Source organism: Telopea speciosissima, chromosome 4, assembly GCF_018873765.1.
Source record: "Telopea speciosissima isolate NSW1024214 ecotype Mountain lineage chromosome 4, Tspe_v1, whole genome shotgun sequence".
Classification (NCBI taxonomy): domain Eukaryota; kingdom Viridiplantae; phylum Streptophyta; class Magnoliopsida; order Proteales; family Proteaceae; genus Telopea; species Telopea speciosissima.
Window position 1 is genome coordinate 51,124,728 of NC_057919.1, and position 23,279 is coordinate 51,148,006.

The following is a 23,279-nucleotide window of genomic DNA, read 5'->3' on the forward strand; positions in this document are numbered from 1 at the left end:
CTTGCAAGAAAAGCACTGAGGGGGGGTCCAATCGTAGCGGACAGCCTGGTTGAAGGAGAATCCTTCATCATCAACAAGAATGGAAGCTAGCAGGGGAGAATCCGCCGGAACTTCCACGCATATTCTGGCGAAGGCGAGACGATCTTGGACCTTTGTTCGGCCATCAGAGTAGAGTGGATTTCCAAGGACCGAGCCAATCAAGCTCAGACCTTCCTTACACAAAAAATGCAGGGGGAGCCCAGGGAAAGAGATCCAGAGAGGAAGAGAGTTGAGATCGAGCCTATGCATCTGAAGATATCGGTTCCAATGCCGTAAAAAGAGAGGTTTTCTTCCAACATTCTAGGGGCCACCAGCCAAAACTCTACCTTTGTCTTCAACTTTTGCGAACTTAAAGATAAAAAGGCCATTGTCGAGCAGGTAAGTTTCGAAGCAGCCCTTTGTTTTTCATAAATCTTAATATGGTAAAACATTGCTAAAAACCAAAAGTGCGGTAAAATATTCATTTGTTTTGATATTTAAAAAAAATGTTTTCATTTCAGAGCGATTTTAAACAACAATCTCTATTTTAAAAGGTGGAGTTTGCATTCTTCATATCCATATCATGGGATGAATGAAATCTTGGATAAATCTGATTTATATTGAAGGAGTTATGTACTGGTTAGTGAAATTAACTCTTTCAATATAAGTTAGATTTATCCAAGATTTCGTTCATCCCATGACATGGATGTGAAGAATGCAAACTCCAACTTTTAAAAATTTTCACACACACCAAATTAGGTTTGACCAGTACATAAGTCCTGCAATATAAATCAGATTTATCCAAGATTTCGTTCATCCCATGATATGGATGTGAAGAACACAAACTCCACCTTTGAAAATAGAGATTGCTGTTTAAAATCGCTCTGAATGAAAATATTTTTTTAAATATCAAATGAATATTTTACCGCTCTTTTGGTTTTTAGCAATGTTTTATCATATTAAGATTTATGGAATTTTTAGAATTGAGAAAACCCCCAGCATTTTGAAAGTTGAAACTTGCACCTACCGTCGAAAATCCAGTTTTAACTGGGGGGTTAACTTTTTATCCTTCTGGAATTTGAATAAGTGTCTGTCCTGGTTTTAAGCCAGGTTTCCTCAAGTTTCGTTGTGCATGAGTATCGAAAGTTGCGAAATATGGGGGTTGTTTTGGTCGAAACCCATCGAATCCTGTGACTTTTTAAACTCCGTTCATATCTCGTCCGTTGTTCTAAAACTCGCGAGATCTCAACCGAGATCTCGGTTTTCCAAGGGGTCGGTCGAGATGAGATCTCATAAGAGTTCTAAAAGTGCAATTTCTCGGTTGAGATCTCGACCCAAACTCCTTTATATGAGTGCCGGATCTCGAGATTTGGGCGAGATCTCGGTGGGAAATCTTGGTATACAGACACTTATTTATGCCAGAAATCAGGACAAACACTTATTTATACCTAATATCATTTAAGTAAATGTTTTTGTATTTACTTAAGATATTATTCATAAATTAGTAAATACCCCCTATTTGAATCCAATAAAAATAGTTAAAAAATAAAATTCCAAGAGGAAAAAAAGTCAACCCCCCAGTTCAAGAACAAAAATTGGATTTTCGGTGGTAGGTGCAATTTTCAACTTTCTAATGCTAGGGTTTTTCTCAAATCTAAAAATTCCATAAATCTTAATATGGTAAAACATTTCTAAAAACCAAAAGTGTGGTAAAATATTCATTTGTTTTGATGTCCAAAAACATATTTCCATTTAGAGCGATTTTGACAGCATTCGCGCACACCAAATTAAGTTTGACCAGTACATAACTCCTTCAATATAAATCAGATTTAAGCAACAAGTCTAAGATTGCTTAAATCCGATTTATATTGAAGGAGCTATGTACCAGTCAAAATTAATTTGGTGTGCACGAATGCTGTCAAAATCTGAATGAAAATATTTTTTTGGACATCAAAACAAATGAATATTTTACCGCACTTTTGATTTTTTTCAATGTTTTACCTTATTAAGGTTTATGGAATTTTTAGATTTGAGAAAAACCCCAACATTAGAAAGTTGAAAATTGCATCTACCGTAGAAAATCTAGTTTTTGTTCTTGAACTGGGGGGTTGACTTTTTTTCCTTTTGGAATTTAGTTTTTTAATTATTTTTATTTATTGGATTCAAATAGGGGGATATCTGCTTATTTATGAATAATATCTTAAGTAAATGAAATACAAAAACATTTACTTAAATGATATTAGGCATAATGTTGGAATATGGGCTTTCCGTGAGACATGGGTCGACCCATGATATATGGTCGACCCATGAGGTTGTTTTTTCCTATTTAGTTGTTTATTCCTATTCCTAGCTGTACTATGATTGCCTAGTCAGCTAGTTAGAGTTAGAGCTGTACTATGATTGCCTAGTCAGCTAGTTAGAGTTAGAGTTCTAATTGTAATTGGTTTCTTATGGATTTACTATTATAAATAAATCGTGGAGGGCTCATTGCTCTATACAAGCCATTATTATCATTATTTTTTCATGGTATCAGAGCTGAAAACAATACCTGAGAGATAATTCTCACATCCCAATAGCGATCTCTCTACTTGAGATTGAATTCTGCTCCCAGTCATCTTCCCCTTCCTAAAACCCTAAACCCACTGAAACCCTAAAGCCTTCTCTCTTCTCTTCTTCTTCTTTTATGGAGGCGGTACTTTGAGGTGATCTCATAATGATCTAGTACCTGCCCATAATCTTACCTCCTTTCGTGTATTCTTTTTTTATGATCTCCAACAATCGTGAGATCCATGTCTGACGATTGAAGCTCTGCAGTTTATTTGAAGACCTGCAGATTTTTTGAAGCTCTGCAGCTTATTTATATTTGAAGACCTGCAGATTTGTTGAAGCTCTGCAGCTTATTTATATTTGAAGACCTGCAGATTTTTTTATGAAGACCTGCAGCTTTATTTGAAGACCTGCAATTTTTTTCGAAGACCAGGAGATTTTTGAAGCCCTGCTATTTTTTCGAAGACCTGCAGATTATTCAACAACCTGCAGGTATTTTTTCTTGTTGCAGACCTACGGCCACAACAGATTTTTTTTGTTTCTGCAGTTCTCGGTTTCCAGCATTCCTGCAGATTTTTTTGTTCTTCTCAGTTTTTCTGCACTATACATAAGCAGAACCAGTATTCCATCACAAGCCAAGATTTTTTTTTTTGCAGAAATCGATTTCTGCACTTTTTTGGAATCGATATCTGCAATTTTCTTGGCTGTTTTTGGATTTTTTTTGTGATCAATATGCCTGATTCAGAAGTCTCTACAGTGTCCACTAGTCAAATTACTGCACAAGGGAATCATCATGATTATCCCTCTTTTCCAGTCAGCCCAGTGAAGCTCGATGGCACCAATTATTTACTCTGGTCCACATCAGTTTTTCTCTCCATTGATGCAAGGGGTTATAAGGGATATATCTATGGTACCACTGTCAAGCCAAGTGAGGCTGGTTTATTACAAGACAAGTGGAGTTCAAGTAACTCTCTTGTTATGTCTTTTCTTCTCAGTGCAATGATTCCTTCCATTGCCCGTGGCTATACACTACTTGATTCAGCCGCAAAAATTTGGAAAGTTGCAAAGGTTACCTATTCCCAGGTAGGGAATGATGCACAAGTTTATGATATTCAACGGAAAATTCATGCAACCAAACAGGGGTGAATCGACCTTATCCGAATATTCTTGTGAACTCCGTAGTCCGTGGCGGGAGCTTGACTATTATGATAACTTTCACTTGATTGTCCTTACGATATTACCAAATTTCAGCTTAGGGAGGACAAATTCGGAGTATACACTTTTTGACGGCCTTAATGTGGAATATGATCAGCTTCGGTCTCAAGTTCGAGTCGTTCACCTTTTCCCACTTTGGAGCAAGCCTACTCTTTGATACAATTGGAAGATACTCGTCGTTCCACCATGTTACCAACTACACAGCCAGAGAGATCTGCATTAATTTCCTCTAGGGGTGGCTCTTCTAATACTAGTACCCGTTCCTCATCTGAGAAGGAACCTCTTAAGTGTACCCATTGTGGAAAAGAACGACTTACTGTGGATTATTGCTGGAAGTTGCATGGTCGGCCATCTGATGGTCGTAGTGGTGGTCGTGGTCGTGGTCGTGGTGGCACACAGGCTCACCTTTCTGAAGCTACTGAAACAGCCCCTACTATTACCCTTTCTGCAGAGGAACTTGCTATTTTTCATCGCATGATGACAAACTTTGGATCTCTTGCATCTTCATCTGCATCTGCCTCTACCTCGACTATGGTTCCCTCTTCTGAATCCAACCTTGTTTTCTCCAAAGTAGGTATTTCTTTTGCTGGTCAGTGTGCTTCGGCATTATCTCATCCTTGGATAATTGATTCAGGAGCTACTGACCACATGACTGGTACATCTAATTTGTTTTTTCGTTACTCTCCTTGTTTAGGCAAAGATAAAATTAAAATAGCTGATGGTTCTCTTTCCTCCGTATCTGGGAAGGGGGCCAGCCATTGCTCTCCTTCTTTATCTTTGTCCTCTGTTTTACATGTCCCTAAGCTAACTTCTAATTTGCTTTCTATCCGAAGTTTGACCTCTGATCTAAATTGTAAAGCTCTTTTTTATCCTTCACATTGTGTCTTTCAGGACTTGGGGACAGGGAAAACGATTGGAACTGGTAAAATGCGTGGTGGCCTTTATTTGCTTGACGATGATCTTATCTCTGGTACTGCTGCTGCTAAGTTTGGACAGGCTCTTACTGCTACTTCCGCTGACCATCATTTATCTGAACTGCATCGTTGGCATCGTCGATTGGGCCATCCACCTTTAGGAACATTAGCTAAGATTTTTCCTATTTTATTTCAGCATTGTAATCCTCACTCTTTATTATGTGAGGCTTGTGTTTTTGCAAAACAAACTCGTTTTGTTTATTCTAGTTCCAATAAAAGATGTTCTAAACCATTTTCTATGATTCATTCTGATGTTTGGGGTCCCTCACGTACATCTTCTATTTCTGGTTTTAGGTGGTTTGTCACCTTTATTGATTGTCACACACGCACCACCTGGGTTTATTTAATGCGACACAAAAGTGAAGTGTTTTCTTGTTTTAAAGTTTTTTATAGTTTGGTTCAAACTCAGTTCCAGGCCACCATTCAAACTCTCCGGAGTGACAATGGTCGTGAATATTTCGATGGAGCATTTCAGTTATTCCTTGCTACTCAAGGTATTATTCATCAAACCAGTTGCGTTGACACTCCACCCCAAAATGGAGTGGCTGAACGCAAAAATAGACATCTCCTTGATGTGGCTCGCTCTATTATGTTTGAGATGCATGTCCCTTCTCATTTTTGGGGTGAGGCTGTTTTAACGGCTGCTTACCTTATCAATAGAATGCCCTCTCGGGTCCTTGACTACAGGTCCCCTCTTGATCTTTTAAAGGGGTCTTCTTCATATATTATTCCGCCTCAGATTTTCGGGTGTGTTTGTTTTGTTAGGAATCACTATGCCCATGGTAAGCTTGATCCTCGTGGTCTCCGCTGCATTTTCATTGGTTATTCTCCTACTAAAAAAGGGTATAAGTGTTATCACCCTACCTCTCGTCGTGTTTTTGTTTCCATGGATGTCGTTTTTCATGAGGCGGTGGCTTTCTTTCCCTCCTCGGCACCTCTTCAGGGGGAGTCTACACCTACTCTAGAAAATGTGCCGATTACTATTCCACCTCCTCTAGATGAACCCATTGATGGTTACCATGTACCTTTAGATGATGATGTCCAGGGGGAGCAGCAGGTACAGCCAGAGAAAGACTTTAATCAGCAGTATTATAGAAAGAAAAAAGGGCAAAGACAGCCCACCACTGCAGTATTACCACACCAAGAGTTCTCCCCTGAACCAGGACCGAATGACACTTCCTCTGGTAATATCTCTGATCCTTTAGATTCTTCTCCTATTATTTCTGATCCATCACTTGACCTACCCATTGCTTTTAGGAAGGGAAAAAGGTCTTGTACGCAACATCCAATTTCACAGGTTGTTTCATATGAGTCTTTATCCCCCTCATTTCATGCTTTTGTTTCCTCTTTATCCTCTGTTTCTATACCACAGACTTGGCAGGAGGCATTTGCAGATACTAAGTGGAAAGAGGCCATGGTCGAAGAAATGCAAGCTCTTAAGAAGAGTGGTACATGGGATCTTGTCACACTTCCACCACAGAAGAAGACTGTTGGCTGCAAGTGGGTATTTGTAATTAAACAGAAAGTTGATGGAACTGTTGACCGTTTTAAAGCAAGGCTGGTTGCTCGCGGATTTACTCAAACATATGGGATAGATTATTTGGAAACTTTTGCACCAGTTGCCAAGATGAATACTATCAGGGTAATTCTCTCTTGTGCTATGAACTTAGGATGGAGTCTACAGCAACTTGATGTTAAAAATGCCTTCCTCCATGGTGAATTAGAGGAAGAAGTATATATGGATGTTCCTCCTGGGTTCTCATCTGCTGCAACTCACGGCAAGGTTTGTAAACTTAAGCGTGCTTTGTATGGCCTGAAACAATCACCACGTGCATGGTTTGGTCGCTTTCAGACGGCAATGTTGACATTTGGTTATAAACAAAGCAACGCAGACCACACCTTATTCATCAAGAAATCAGACAGCATTATAGCTCTCCTCATAGTATATGTTGATGATATAGTTGTAACTGGAAATAACCCTGCTGAAATTTCCAAGTTGAAGACATATTTGGCTAAGGAATTTGAGATCAAGGATCTAGGCATACTTCGCTACTTTCTAGGGATTGAAGTGGCTCATTCTTCTCAAGGGCTATTCTTATCTCAACGCAAGTATACTCTAGATCTTCTGTCTGAAACTGGCATGTTAGGCTGTTCTCCTGTTGATACGCCTATTGAGGCAAATGCTCGTTTCCGAGACACTGATGGTGAACCAGTAGACAAAGGGAGATATCAGAGGTTAGTCGGGCGACTCATTTATTTATCTCACACTCGGCCTGACATTGCCTATGCTGTGAGTCTTATCAGTCAATTTATGCATGATCCTCGGTCTAATCATATGGAAGCAGTACTCAGGATTTTACGATACTTGAAGTCAGCACTTGGTAAAGGTGTGTTATTATCCCGTCATGATCATCTATAGATTGAGGCTTACACTGATTCAGACTGGGCTGGTTCCCCTGATCGAAAATCCACCACAGGTTACTGTACATTTGTGGGTGGAAATTGTGTTACATGGCGCAGCAAGAAGCAAACTGTAGTGGCCCGTTCAAGTGCAGAGGCCGAATTTAGATCTATGGCTCTCGGTATTTGTGAACTATTGTGGCTCAAAACCTTGTTACAAGATTTGAGCATTCCTATTACTCTACCTCTGCGACTCTACTGTGACAGCAAATCAGCAATAAGTATTGCCCATAATCCAGTGCAACATGATAGGACGAAACATATTGAAATTGACCTTCATTTTATCAAGGAGAATCTAGATAATGGGACTATTTGCGTTCCTTATGTGCAATCTGGAGACCAGTTGGCTGATGTGTTCACAAAAGGATTAAGTGGAAAAGTTTTTCAACCTCTAGTGTGCAAGTTGGGCATGACAGATATTTATGCACCAACTTGAGGGGGAGTGTTGGAATATGGGCTTTCCGTGAGACATGGGTTGACCCATGATATATGGTCGACCCATGAGGTTTTTTTTTCCTATTTAGTTGTTTATTCCTATTCCTAGCTGTACTATGATTGCCTAGTCAGCTAGTTAGAGTTAGAGCTGTACTATGATTGCCTAGTCAGCTAGTTAGAGTTAGAGTTCTAATTGTAATTGGTTTCTTATGGATTTACTATTATAAATAAATCGTGGAGGGCTCATTGCTCTACACAAGCCATTATTATCATTATTTCTTCACATAAATAAGTGTCTGTCTTGATTTATGGCATAAGTGTTTGTCTTGGTTTCCCACTAAGTGAAATTCCTATTTGGATTTTGTTTTTGCTTTTGCAAAATCTGATAGTGCCAATGTGTTTAAATGGCCTAAAATAGGTTGAGTACCAAGTTTCATACCCAAACTAGGTCTAAAACCCACCGAAACCAGGTTTCGAATTGAAATAAATAAATGCACAAACTTGACCGAGATCTCGGTTTTTCCCAGGGTCGAGTTGAGTTCCGAGTTTTAGTATCTTGGTTTCTTGCAAAACCGAGATTTAGAACCATGATTTGGAAATAAATTATTTCATCCTCTATTGTAGCAGTTCTCTAAATTCTGGTGTGTAATGGTTCTTCCAACATGCGATCTCTTTGTATTTAATACCTTGCTTACTTCATTTAAATCTAGGGACCTGTACCTAATGCTCGCGTGGTGTATATTGATGGTGCATTTGATCTGTTTCATGCAGGACATGTAGAGGTATAACTTCCATCCTCATACTCTTTTCTTTTTCAAATTGTTGTCTCCATGAACCTTGTGTTGATGAACCTTGCATTGTGCCCATGTGTGTGGCCTTGATTCAAACTTTACAATCAGCATACTTGCCAGCTTTACTAAGTAAGCCTGGCAGTCTCGACCTAAAAGGGCATACCCAGTGCACGAAGCTACCGCCACTGCGGGGTCTGGGGGGTCATACTGTATGCATCCTTCCTTACCCCTGCTTGTGCAAAGAGGCTGTTTCCAGGCTCAAACCCATGACCACTGGTCACAATGGAGCAACCTTACCGTTGATGGCTTATTGGCTTATGTTTTGTAGCCAATGGTCTGCATCACATGGTTTGGATTCTGACCTGGTGAATGGGTCTGATCACCCATGAAGGTGACCACCAGCAATCATGACTGAATCAAGAGTGGAGACAATTAACCTCAAAAATAAAATTATAAACAAAGATTTTTGTTTAGTTCTGTGTTTTTCACCTGCTGGTATTGTCGGTTCATTTGATTTCAAGCTGATTTTGATGTATATCTGTTTATAATCTCAGATGGAAAATTACTGGTCTTATTAACTGGTCAACTGGGATTACCTGATGGTCTTATCTGGGTCTTAAAACGATTTCTTTTGCCTTTGTCTATTCCTAAATGACTTGGATTTGAAACAAAATGAGTTAGTGGAGAAATCCTGGTGGCGATGTTTTTTAGATACTTGGTTACTGTCCTGTGAAAGACATAATTTGTAAGGAACCTCATTTTAGGATGATAGTGGTTACATTGGAGAAGATAATCACTTGATCTGAATATGGTTGTGTGACTTCCAGATGGAAGCTGAGTGAGGCTCACGTCAGACTACATATGTTGGGTATCTACTTATTTAGTTTCAACCCAGGCCCTACACATTAATGGTTGGGTTCAGTAGGGCCTGGGCACGCAACTAACCTTTCCAGACCTGTATCATTTATAGCCTCTACTCTCTCTCTCTCTAGAGGATTTCTGAAGCGATATTGTTATGTCAATCAGAACATCTATTTGAAAATTGTATCTTGCATGTTTACAGGATGGTCAGTCAGTCGGGGATTTTAGGAAATGAACATGCACTTTAGGGAGGAGAGGCCCATTATGTAATGGGAACAAGTGAATGATCAGTTGATTGCAGTTGACTAAAACACTAGTAGAAATGCAGTATGTGGCTTTTTATGGATGTTACCAATACAGAAATTGTGTTTAGCAGGTGCATACAATTTTTTAAATTGGTGTACAGTGGGGGGTGGGGGATTTGCTGCATATTTAAAGGGAAATGGAGTTTTTTCTTCATTTTAATTGGGAAAAATGGATAGTCTGGAGCACAGAAAAGATCTATTATTGTCTCCTTTTGTGCTGCATGTCCATTATAGTGCATAGGTGGGGTTGAATAACATTCCTAGAAAAGTAGCACTTATTATGTACATAAGACACTGCTCCTTGAAACCTTAAAAGACCTCCCTATGCTATTTGGATGGTTACATTACCTTGTTTCTTTGCACTGCCCTTTTAAAAGTATACCTTGGCAACATTCCTCTACCCGCTTAAAAAAGATATGGGTACAAGTACCTATTGATATTCCCTTATCCTGTGTATGTCTGAGTTCTTATTCTTTTCATTCTCAGATCCTAAAAAATGCAAGGCAGCTTGGAGATTTTCTGCTTGTGGGTATCCATAGTGACCAAACTGTTAGGTGAACCTCTTCATTCTTTATTTTCATTGGTATTTCCTGATCTCATGGGTCATTGCTGGGAGGTTCCCTTCCCAGAGGTAATTGTGATTGTGGTTTAATATGTATGTGGTCCATGAAGATTAGTTTTAACCCTCAACGGAAAAGGAAATAATTAAACTGGCTTCTCTTTGCAGTAAGCACAGAGGAACTCAATATCCAGTTATGCTCCTGCATGAGCGTAGTCTTAGTGTGCTGGCATGCCGGTATGTTGATGAGGTCATCATGGGTGCACCTTGGGAAGTTACGAAGGATATGGTGTGTATGCGTGTTATTGTTTCTGAGATGAATACTGCATAAATTGAAATTATTTTCTGTAATTCCTTTCCTAGATTAACTTCAGTTTGTTACATATTTTAATTAACCCCTCCTCCCTCCCACCTAAAATAAAAGATCCATGAGCTACACCTCTGATCACTAGGTATGACTTGGCCTTACCGGTGTGTTCCATTGAGAGGTTATGATGGTACTAAGTGAAACCATTATGTTCTCCAAATCAAAAAATTATTGCTGACTCCCTTATAGAGATGATAATATATTAGAACATCTCTAGGTACATAATGTACAGTATGAAATGAAAATTACCAATAAATGATGATCAAAGTTAAAACCCTTAAGATACATGCTAGAAACAACTTGTTTATCATCATCAACATCATTTGATTGGCAATAAACTGAATTATAATATTCAGATGTTAGATGTTCGGTTCATCCTCTAATAGTTTTCCAATTTGCATATGTATGTCATTTTGGGACTAAAATTTATGCACTGATTCAGGTATGTCCCATTAAAAGTCATTATATCACTTCTGGAGATATCATTATCTTGTGGTTGGCATTCTTTCAAGTGCCTCAATTTAAACTTTTGGAAAATTAGTGTGATGTAAACAAGTCACTTAGAGGGCTTAATTTATTGAAAATAAGTTTTGGGTTGGGTTATGTAGGTGTTGGGCTTTTGATCCCAGGGGTTTATTTTTTAATTGGCCAATTTAATGGGTCTAAAATATGGGTAGAAAATAGGATAACGGGATTTACTTCCTTAGTTTAGTTAGAGTCCTATGTTGAGTTTTTTTTTTTTATTATTTCACTTTCTTAGTCAATTTAGGTTACCTTATAAGTTAAGGATAGGGTTAGGCCTTTCCTTTTTAGTGTCTAAATCTATTTTTGAGTCTTCTATATAAGTTTGTAAGGGAGGCCAGCATGGTACAAGAATTTGATTAATGAAATATTAGCTTTAGCCTTTGTTAAAAATTCTGAGATAGGTGGGGTGAGATGCCCAGGGTGAGCTGAGATAGCCATCCCCATCCCTAGTCTTCTGTATAATTTTGTAAGGGAGGCCAGCATGGTACATGAATTTGATTAATGAAATATTGGCTTTAACCTTTGTGAAAAATCTTGAGATAGGTTGGGTGAGTTGCCCAGGGTGAGCTGAGATAGCCATCCCCTTCCCCAACCCCCTCCATCGATCTCCAATCAAGCTCCATTCAAGTTTCTATTCTGCCATTGCCGATCTCTTGAAGAAACATATTCAGTTGCTGGAATTTCTCTGCAAGGTTCAAGATATTTTCAAACAAGAAGTAAGTCTGAAATTGAAATTCTGCAATTATTCTTCTCTTCTAGAAGGTCACATGCAAGGTGATTTTTGTGAGAATTCTGCCCAGCCAAATCTAACCGTTAGAACCTGCTGAAATTTTGATCGAATCTTCCTCAAACCCTAAGAGAGACTGGATTATTTTTACTAGGATTCCTCAATAATTTCAGATTTAGTCATCTGATTTAACTGTAACTTTCAACATCTCTCCTCTCGCATATAATCCACACTCTCCTAACTTAACCTTAACATCTAACCCTAGGTCCCACCAAACCCTAACCCTAATTTCACAATTTCAAATAATTTGACCTAGCCGATTTTCCCAATCCATAGCAGATCCTGGTTATTGGTTCTAGTTGGTCTCCTACCAATCGAAAATTACATTACAGTGTTTCCCTAGGTTGACTAAGTTTCCTTGCAATAGAATTGGGTAATATTTTAGGGTGCATCTTGTGGTCATCAAAATAGAGAAGTGAGAAGTTGTAACCCTCTTTTGATTACCCTTGGTCTTATTCCCAAAAGTTATTTATTTTTTTTGGTAAATCCAAAAGTTATTTAATGTAGTGGTAAGAAAGGATTTTCAAAATAATTTGAATGTGACTTGTCATTTTGTAATTATTAAAAGATGCACATTTTTTCGAGTAGGCATGTGAAATGACAGGATTTACCCTCAAGAAAAAAAATGTGTTATACTAGAAGGACAAAAAATTAAGGTTACGACTCTTTCACCAACCATGGTTACAACAAGTTTCCCAGTATTGAATTATTTAAAATTCCCTGGTTTATTGAACTATACAACTTCGTACGACAATCATAGCTTCCTCTATTTGTACCTTCCCCATTCATTCCATTTGGATGCCATGTAGATCATCTAAATTTTCTATTTTGCTCTCTATTCATGTATGATGTCAAATAGAGCCTGATTGGAGAGCAAGGATCCATGTGGCGTACCCCATTTAGTTGGGATAAGGCTATGTTGTTGGTGTTGTTCATTCAAAATTTGTTTTTACCTCTTTTTACTTTAAATATTTAAAATTAAATTTTCCCGACCCACAGCCATGAGTTTATAGTGAAAGGAGAGGTAGCTGCAAATGGAGTGAATAAAATGAGGTGTAAATGGAAAAAATTTAAGAAACTTTGTATGAAGTTGTAATTGAAGTTCCAAGAGTCAGGAGAATCTCAAATGATAACTTTGATTATCTCAATAAATGAGCTTATTGGCATTCTTTTATCAAAGAATCATGGAATCTCTTCAACCTTTTCTTTTTGTTTAATCAATAATTCTTTTCTTTGGATTCCTTTTCTCTTGTTATCCTCCAGAATCACTATTCCTTCGACATTCAATGAGAATAGTAAATCATGTTCATGAAAATTTAACACTGAGGTCCTTTGTTGGCTTTAGCAGATAACTACCTTCAACATCTCCTTGGTTGTGCATGGGACAGTTGCTGAGAGCTTTTGTTTGATTGTAAGTTTATAAAGTATTTTTTCTATTGTGTGTAACCAAAAAGCTACTTTGGTAACTCATTTTTGGCATCTAAAAACTTACTGGGAAGTTATTTTGCATGTAGGAGGAGGTTGATCCATATGCAGCTCCAAAAGCCATGGGAATATTCAGATTGCTTGAAAGTCCTAAAGATATAACAACTACTTCAGTCGTCAAAAGGATAATTGCCAATCATGAAGTCTACGAGGTATGTACCCAGGCTAATGCCTTGCAGCACCTTACCTAGTTTTCACTTCACACATACCTAGACTAATGCCTTACAAGTGCTAAATTGCTTGGGCCACCATATGAACCCTGTTGAATTTGGTGCTCGTGCCTGTGAACTCATTAAAGAGGACTAGCTCCAATCAAAATCCGTTGTTGGATGGTTCATTTCTTGCATTGTATCTTAAGATGTCAGAAAATTGAGGGAGAAACTTGTGTAAACTAGGGCAGCTGACAGTGGCTGTTGAGGCCAATTTTGTCAGTGATATTCTTAGTATGAGCTGAATTTATGGTCCATGGTTTTATTGTTAAAAAAAGGTTTATTATCCCAGTTCTTGGATCTATCCTCCCACTTGTGTAGGTTATTCATTATGCATACGCATGTCTGCTTTTCTTGCCACCAACTTTCTTCTATTTTAGAAGTATCTCTTCACTTAACTGCCAACGAATTTTTAGCATATCATTTCTCTTTTCTTATAATCTCATTGTCCGTTGATGTAGAAACGCAATGCGAAGAAGACCGAACGTGAGAAGCAATACTATGCAGAGAAGAAATATGTGTCAGAAGTCTAAGCGATTAAATATAGGACAGTTGAACCAACTGAAAGGATCCAAACCAACCCGGTGAAAACCCTCCTCTTCGATCCAAACCCCCCCTCCCAGCCCTATGCTGGTGGAAACCTTCTACCATTGGAAATTTGGGATGGGGCATTGTATTTTTTTTTTATTTCCCGGAAAGGAAAAAAATAGAACACATATAGTCCAGTGTTCCATTTCCAAGGCATTAGAAAATCATCTTGTGCAATTTGTTTTCCCTTCTTGAATTTGTTGTAATTTTCTCAGAGTAGCATATTAGATAATTAGAAAAACTAATTGAACGGTGTTGCTTGTGATGCTGGTGCGCCTACCTTTATGACACGGGAATCTTGTGTTCACAACCGTACATATCCATTTTTAGGGTTTGTAGAAATGAGGGAATACATAAGGCTGCATTTTACTCCCCTTTTAAGGGTTTATAGTATTGTTGTAATATTTCTGGAGTATGAGGTCCTGAGGATCCTACTTGGTCCCAGTGAATGAAATCTTCTGCAAGATTAAATGGTTGATCCAAGCTCCTTTATTGTACTTATATCTTAATAATATATCTTTATGCATTACTGGGACTAAGTTCAAGAAAATAAGTTTGTGATCGATGAACCATTGCATCTGCCAGCAGTTGAGTCCGAGATATGGTTGCAAAGAACTTGTTAAATGTCTTTCAATCAGGTTACCATCTGACTTTAGCTGTGTATGCATGTAATAACCAGGATTTGGATCCTTTACTGCCACTTGCCCGTGTGGACGGCGTGCAGCCTCACACAGGCAGGGGCGAAATGACTACCATATTCATTGCCCGAGTACCCTGCCCAGGTGGGTTCCATGCCCTGCCTATGTGGCTGCACACCGGCCGCACTGGCAGGCAGCGACAGAAGATCCCGATTGGTAATCACCATCACTGAAGTAACATTTTAGGATTCAGTTATATTTAATTACCACCAGAGCAGATTTCTAAGCCTGTAATTTGGATATCTTTGCCGGATACAGCTACGATATCAATGATGGATAGAGGAAGGCTGATTGTCAGGTAGAAGCATCGATCTATGCTCCTGCTATTAAGAAACAAGGAGCCTACAGCATGGGTTCATAATCTCAGATTGGATCGGCTGATATCCGTTGGATTGGATCGGTATCAGTCGAGGCTGATCTTGAGATTAGACCGATCCATCTAGGTTTTACTGGATCATTCCCTGGATTGGACAACTCGGTTGGATCAGCCGATCCGATTTCACTAGCCATTTTTTTGGGTTTTTTATCGATATTTTGGGGATTTTGACCCTTTTTTTGAATTTTTAACTGATCTGTATTGATTTTTAATATTTTTGATCAATCCAAGTCTGATCCAGTAAAACCTGGATTTTGGTTATTTTTGACTAATCCAAGCTGAGTTTGACCGATCTAGATTGGTATTAGATCGGTATTGGTCATGACCGATCCTAAGTCCGGTACCTGGATTTTGAACCTTGGTCTACAGTTAAAAAATGTCACAGTGTCCTTCACAATAGTTACAGGCCCAAATGAACACATTACATTAGAAATATAAAGTAAAACAGAGAAGTTCCCATGGCCATACTTCCCAACTTCCCGACTTTGCTTTGAAAGTCACTACACCAACTGCAAGCTATTTTCTACCCGGCTCTACCAGTTTTAGTCTTTATACATGAAAGACTAGATGGTTGTCCACATTTGTTGACCCACTTCAGTTTATTAACATCGATTCTTTCGTACACCTTGTAATTACCTTACCACTGGCACTTTGGCTCTCTTAGGTTGGAAGTAAATAAGAAGAAAATGAAAGTGAAATTGTTTAAAAATGAAAAGGTAAAATTTTGTAATCATGGTTGGGTTATTCACTTAGTTATTAGCATATTTTGGCAATTATATTTTTAGATGTATTTTTATTTTATTTTATTTTTTCTAAATCCATGGGATTTTGGTTGCAAAATGAAAAAGAGTTTAATAACCAAATTTGGAGTGATTTGAAGATACTTATGCAGTCACATTGGATAATGATTGCAAAAGGTTTTATTTTACTTTTAATTTAATCTCACTTCCCTAAGCAACTTGACAGATTCTTTCTTCTAATTATTTTTTGGGGTAGGCCATTGGTTTTTGGATTGGTGCTTAAACTTTGTTATACTAGGCAGAAACTGTACAACTTATTTGAGTTGGAGTGATTTGACAAATATTTGTAGCACAACAGAAGCAGTGAATCCTGAACAGCACGAACAGGTTGAGCTGAGTCGTATCAAACAGATACTCTCCTTAAGGTTTTAGATGCCCTATTTTTGCAAAACAGGGTTGACCTTGCATCTAACCCTCCAAGATGAAACAACTCACTAAACGTATAGGTTGCAGAACCTAATACGAGTACAGAGGGATACCAAACAGCTATACTATCACTCAGTTTTTTTAAGAAAATACAATAAGGAAAGGAGTCTCTGGAATGGACAATTCCAGAGACAGAACTCGTTTCTGTTGTGTACAAAACGTTAGGCTTCACATAGTATATATAGAGTTGATACACTTTCATGAAGAGGTATAACTATACGTATATAGGTAACCTATATGTACAGGTAGGTACTCTTCCAAGGAGGTGTGTCTATTCGTATATATGTACATGGTATACGAATACAGTAATGGGAGAATCGAATATTAAATTTAAAAAATTTAAACTCAAAACGCAAAACTCACTATCTAAAAAGAAGGTTTTTGGCTACACTTACACCCACACCCCGACCCCAACCTCTGTCACGGTCCGACCCCGCTCGGCTCGACGTGCGATTCAAAAGCACCCTAGGGACCCCCACACACATGAGAGATGGGTGACTACCTCTCCAAGGGGCTCACATCCTTGAGAAACCAATATATATACATCAAAGAGCTTGCATGAAGGGAAATTATATCATGTAGTTTAAAGGATTTAAATAAAGTGATATGAGGTCTAATCATCCAATTAAGTAAAGAATCATCTTACCTTCAACACTCAAGGCATATATCCAATTGTGAAGTCTAATCCTCATGGGATTGATCTACAAGTAAGGGTTTAAGAATAGATTAGCTGGAGTGTGGATGTAACATTCTCCACACCTTATAAGAATTTCGTCCTTGAAATTGACTTACCTGTGAGGTTGAAGAATTGAGGGAGCTTTGTTTGTATTTCTAGCTTAGACTCCCAAGAAGCCTCTTTGTCAGAGAGATTATTCCACTTCACCTTCATATAAGAGTCCAGGATGTACTTCTGCAACATCGATACATGGAAGACATTATGGACTCCTACCAATGATGGGGCAATGTCAACCTGTATGCTACATGTTCGATGCGCACCAAATCCTCTTATGGTCCAAAGAATCTCGGCTCAACTTTCCCATGGCACACACACATGAGGAGTTGCCATTACTTCCAATTGACCTCTTGACTGTAACATCTCACGAATCACTAGTGTCAACAGTTACCGGGGCAACATCCACTATGAAAATTCAAATTAGCCCCGGATTTTGGGCACAGGTGTAACATAGATTGTTGGATATGTGTGTCCATCAAACCCAGTTCAATCCGGTTTGATCGGTTTATTATGTATTAAACATTTCATACATTTTTGTTTAATATGATCACATGCAATATAAACTTTTGAGCAATGGGTGTCTATAGATATTACTTTAAATTGGCAGTCACGACTAGGGATTGGGTTGGGCAGCCCTTATCATATGGTCATCGCATTGGGCATGCCTAGACTTGTTTGATGTTGGGGTATGAATGCCAGTACGCATATGTTGATGTGTGTATTGGCGAAAAATCTTATTTTGTCGATTGCCTCATGTATTATTGCTAGATGTAGGTTTGGGATAGACATGTGTCACCGAGACCCAGTACCTGAGAGGGCCTTGTCATTGCATGATGTTAGCATATTCTTTGGTTCACCAATGACCGCAGTTCAAGAGAACTATAGTCGGTGTTCTGGGAATGTGTTAATATTATGTGATTTAAAGATTCACTCAACATGGTCTCCACTGCTCGATTGAGGAACATTAAGAGGAGTTAGTCTGTGGATGGTTGGATTTGAATTAGGATCCTGTACCATTTTGTTAAATGGTTTTTGCAAAACATATTTTCACATAAAATGATAATTTATAATTATGCTTTTGATTAAAGAGTTTAATCGTGTTTTACGGATTCTGATCACCTTGGCAGTACAAGTGTACATGCCCTAGATTCCATGATGATGATGTTATTTAGTGGCGGGTTAGTGCATAAATTGGTATGCAGGGGTATTTTTGGGATTTGCTAATTAGTAATTAATTTATTTAAACTAGTATGGGCTTGATGCTAATTAATTAAAGGCCTATTAATGTTTAAATTAATTAATTATAATTCTTCCCTTTTAGATTATACTTATTCACCAATTAGAAGTCCATCACTTAAGCCCATTAGGGTTTTAAGTCAAACATGAGAGAGAGTGTCAGACTCTTATTGGGAATGAGGAGGCTTTTTAGAGCCTCACCTATTTAAACACTCCAGGGGGGTCAGCCAGAGCATTCCAGCCTTGGAAGAATTTTTTGCCTCCCCCTCTGGAAAATCCATCCCCTGACACTCTCTCTCCTCCTCTCTCTCTCTTCTCCTTTGTTCTCTTGCTCACTAGAGTTGTGAGATTAGGTTAGGGTTTCGAAAACCTGGCTTTTTCGGATTGGATCCAAGTTTTCTGGAGAAGATATTCTGGTTTGGCTTAGGGATCTTCTACTGCATCAAGGAGATCCAGATTAGGGCTTTCTTGATCAGCTCGTTAGGGGATGAACCATATTATCTGGAGGAGAAGCAACGCTTAAGGCTCAATAGGTTAGTAGATATTAATGTTTATTTTATGCATTAAGTTTTATTAATTATTTGATAATCATGGGATGTGAAAGAAACCCGAATTGATCCATTTTCCCGTTGCGCATTCGGGTGTAGGATGGTTCCCTCTTTCCATGGGATGGAAATGAGATGTTTTTCTCTGTTCTTGTAGATCCCATAATTTAATGGGACAAGAAAAAAAAGGGTTTGGTAAGAAATTTTTATACCAAACCCTAATTGGGATTCACTAAGGTTCCCATGGGCAACCATGGGAGATCCGAATTTTGATTTAGGGCTCTCATGGGCAACCATGTGAGACCATGGGCTGACCCAGACTTTCCAATACTTGTAAACCCAATACGATAAACAATTGATTCATGTGTTAGATGATCCCATGGACTGTAATTTGCCAACAGACTCGACTCTCTCAAAACCACTAGACTCTCCGTACGACTCATCATTATCCTCCATGTCATTTGTCTCATTTGTTGGCAAAGCATTGTGCTGACTCATTCCTCCATCACCGCTTACATAAGTATCTCCAAATAACATGCACAGTTTTGGCCATTGTGGAAGACCATACTTCTTGAACTTTAAGCACTTAGAGTTTGCATGAGATACACAAACACCCACAATCAATAAAATATGATCTTATTACGACTATTTTCTCCTTCAACGCAGTTGTCTAATAAAATCTAAGCATACCTATATATGCATAGCTCATACAGATTTATCATCAACTGTGCAAGTTGGGGTAAGGCTGTTCCAATCAAAGTTAGTTGTCTTTGACAACTCTTTAAAACTACTGTAGTATTCAGTTTATTCATCTTGTTCCTCAACTGTCCTATATTATAAGAGACAGTAGTTTTCTCTTTGAACTCATTTATAATGTTTCTCCACTTTGCTGTGTTAAAAGTACTGATAGTTCTATTGCCCTTCCTAACCTCGTTCAACATTATCATAACAAATAGGTCAACATTGGCTTGCTCCACTTTGCATTCTCATTCACTCCTTGAGAATTGGTCATTTTTTAAGTATTCAAAAAAATAAAAAAGTAAAAACATGAAATAAAGGAATTCAAGCATAGGCTACATGCATGCATCCTCATTAACACCTTGTGGATTAGCCATTATTTTCAATACTTACATATTGCATAATATGATGGAATATTACAATAATTAAAACATCAATTCTTATTGCATGCTTTCTCTTTAATTCTTATTTCATAACCTCTATCATGAAAGAGTTACAAAGTAAGTTGAGACCTAATTGAACAACTGAAAATATATTACCCACCTTCAATTCAACTCAAAGCCTTGCCGACCAACAACAAAGAGGCAAAACAATCACCAATCAAGTTGAGGTTTGCTCAATTGATTCTTGTCATTGCCTAATCCAAATTTCATAATTTTGATAGTTGATCAAAGTGAATGGGTTGAGGCAGGCCTTGGTGCAACGGTAAGTTTGCTCCAATGTTACCAAGTAGTCACATGTTTGAGTCTGGAAACAGCCTCTTTGTGAAAGCAAGGCTAAGGGTGCATACATTATGATCCTCTGCAGAGCCCGCAATGACGAATGCCTCGTGCACTGGATACGCCAAGATCAAAGTGAATGGGTTGGGACTAAGATTTGTGTCACCTAAGTGGGTTATATAGACATTTGAGTAAAAGAGAGATGAGCAAAGATATTACAAACACGTATCAACTAGACACTAATGTGTTTGCACCTTTTGTTTTTTCAGCTAACCAATATCTTTACCAAAGGCATTAGTGTCCCACTTTCTTATAGTATGTTGGGTTTTGGTAGCCATGTTCTTGGGCACCTTCTACTAAAAACAATTGGAAAAATAAATGTATCCGTTAAAGTATGTTGTTATCATAGCTATTTTGAGTTCACTTGAGTGTCTGGGATTGAGTCTCACATCTCAATCACCATTCACAAAGAATTCTATCCCATTGGAAGTGAGGATGACTAGTGGATTTGTCATATAGTGGCAAGGAAAAAAACTAATATAAGAAGAAAAATAATAAACATCTTGGGTTCCAACAACAAGCTATTATTGTAGGGATCTCCATTGAAGAGCAAATAACTTAAAGATACACAACAAGGATTTACATGAGTGCATTCGAATAGAATCAAGTTATTCAGGGATAAAAATGCTAGTAGGCTTGTGAGTTAATCCACTAATGGTATAATAAGGCTACACGATTAGTTTCATGAGTGAATCCCCCGACAATTTAGAGATTTACATGAGTGCATCCAGATACAATTCAAGATATTCAGGGAAGAAAACAACAATCTCTATTATTCGTAAGGATCTATTAGGGTAAATGTTATTCCTCGATTCATTGATAGTCCCAATACGGATATATATACATGGCATACAATCATGTGTAAACAAGGTAACCCAATATTGGGGGATGTAAAGAATATACAAGAATATTGAATAGAATATTACATGGCTGAAATAGACTATCTATAATGCCCAACAGATTGTGTTTCCATAGGTGACTTGATCCATATCACATGTGATAATAATCCGAGAAAGGCAGGTGTATCGGTCCAGTGATCTTTCTCTCAATACACCCCCTCAAGGTGGAGAGTTGAGTAACCGAATCCTCAGCTTGTCCCTCAATGTTTCAAATCTGGAATGTGCTAGTGGTTTGGTTAAAGTATCTGCCAGTTGATCTTGGGACGAGATAAACAAGATCTGCAGCTATTTCTTTGCCACCCGATCGCGAACGAAGTGGAAGTCTACCTCCCCATGTTTTGTAAGTGCATGGAACACAGGATTCGCGGAGAGATATGTCGCCCCGAGATTATCACACCACAGGATTGGTGGACCAGACAAAGGATACCCAAGTTCAAGAAGAAGAGATTCAAGCCATACAAGCTCGGCTGACGCATTAGCAAGGGCCTTGTACTCGGCCTCAGTGGAAGAACGGGCCGTAGTACGTTGCTTCCTTGAGACCCAAGAAATGAGATTCGGACCCAGAAAAATTGCAAATCCGCCAGTGGATTTGCGGTCAGTCCCATCTCCAGCTCAATATGAGTCCGTGAAGGCTTGGAGAGAGCATGAGGTAGAGCGTTAAAGCAAAAGACCGCCCGATTGGGTGCTTCTCAGATAGTGAATAATACGCTTGGCGAGTTGCCAGTGTTCCTCAGTGGGAGAATGCATAAACTGGTAGGCGCGATTGATTGCAAAGGACACATCAGGATGCGTCAATGTAACATATTGTAATCCACCCACCACTGAACAATATTTAGTGGGATCGGTTAGTGGTGCACCCCCTGAATCAGAGAACGTCGTTGTGGTGGCCATGGGGGTCTTAACAGATTTGCAGCCAGTCATTCCTGTGCGCTGCAGTAGATCCAAAATGTAACGAGATTGGGATAGTAGAATGCCCTTGGGATGTCTTTTGACCTCAATGCCCAAGAAAAAATGAAGATCCCCAAGGTCTTTAATTGAAAACTCACTGGCAAGTCGATGTAGGAGAGAGTAAATCATAGAAGGATCGCTGCCCATGACAATGATGTCATCCACATATATAAGAATATAACAGACATGAACCCCAGAACGGCGAAGAAAAAGTGACGTATCAGTCTTCGATCCAATGAAACCCAAACTGATTAGGAACTCAGAGAGGCGATGAAACCATGCACGTGGTGCTTGTTTCAGGCCATATAGAGATCGGTGAAGCTTGCACACATGATCTGGATATGACGGGTCAATGAAGCCCTGTGGTTGAGACATGTACACTTCTTCATCCAACGAACCATGAAGAAAAGTATTTTGTACTCCCAACTGTCTGATTGGCCAATCTTGGGACACTGCAATGGATAGAACACATCGAATAGTGGTTGGTTTCACAACCGGACTGAACGTCTCACTGTAATCCAACCCATGCTGTTGGTGAAATCCTCTTGCCACCAGACGCGCTTTGTAGCGCTCGAGGGAGCCATCAGCCTTCCTTTTAATTCTGTAAACCCATTCATTTCCAATGAGGTTCATGGCAGCATGGCGGGGCACAAGAGACCAGGTGCCGTTTCTAAGTAGAGCATTTAACTCCTCCGCCATTGCTGTCCTCTATTCAGGGACCTTGTTAGCCTGCGAAAAATAAGAGGGCTCAGTAATAACTGCATTAGAAATATTTGCCTGGGGCTAGTTTCGGTGTGACCTAAGCCGCATAGGGTGCAATGAAGGGGCTGGTGGTGGGTTCGGTTGTGGTGGTGGTGAAGATATGGTTGGGATGGGTTGTGGGTGATAAAGCGTGGGGAAATGGGAGATGATGGTAACAAACCCAAGAAGAGAAAGGATTGCTCATCGAAGCGAACATGGCGAGCAATAATTAAT

At 38.9% G+C, this 23,279-nt stretch overlaps 1 protein-coding gene across 1 annotated transcript in view; it reads left to right on the forward strand.

The window, feature by feature from the left end:
* LOC122659382 (ethanolamine-phosphate cytidylyltransferase-like) overlaps positions 1–14,076 on the forward strand; it is a gene marked incomplete at its 5' end in the record, with an annotated part of 30,059 nt that extends 15,983 nt beyond the window's left edge. Inside the window, 6 exons of the mRNA XM_043854494.1 lie at positions 8,360–8,431; positions 10,093–10,160; positions 10,334–10,454; positions 13,193–13,255; positions 13,359–13,481; positions 14,000–14,076. Coding sequence (XP_043710429.1) covers positions 8,360–8,431; positions 10,093–10,160; positions 10,334–10,454; positions 13,193–13,255; positions 13,359–13,481; positions 14,000–14,071 — 519 coding nt within the window. The remainder of the gene's footprint in view (positions 1–8,359; positions 8,432–10,092; positions 10,161–10,333; positions 10,455–13,192; positions 13,256–13,358; positions 13,482–13,999) is intronic.
* Between the last annotated feature and the right edge of the window lie 9,203 nt (positions 14,077–23,279).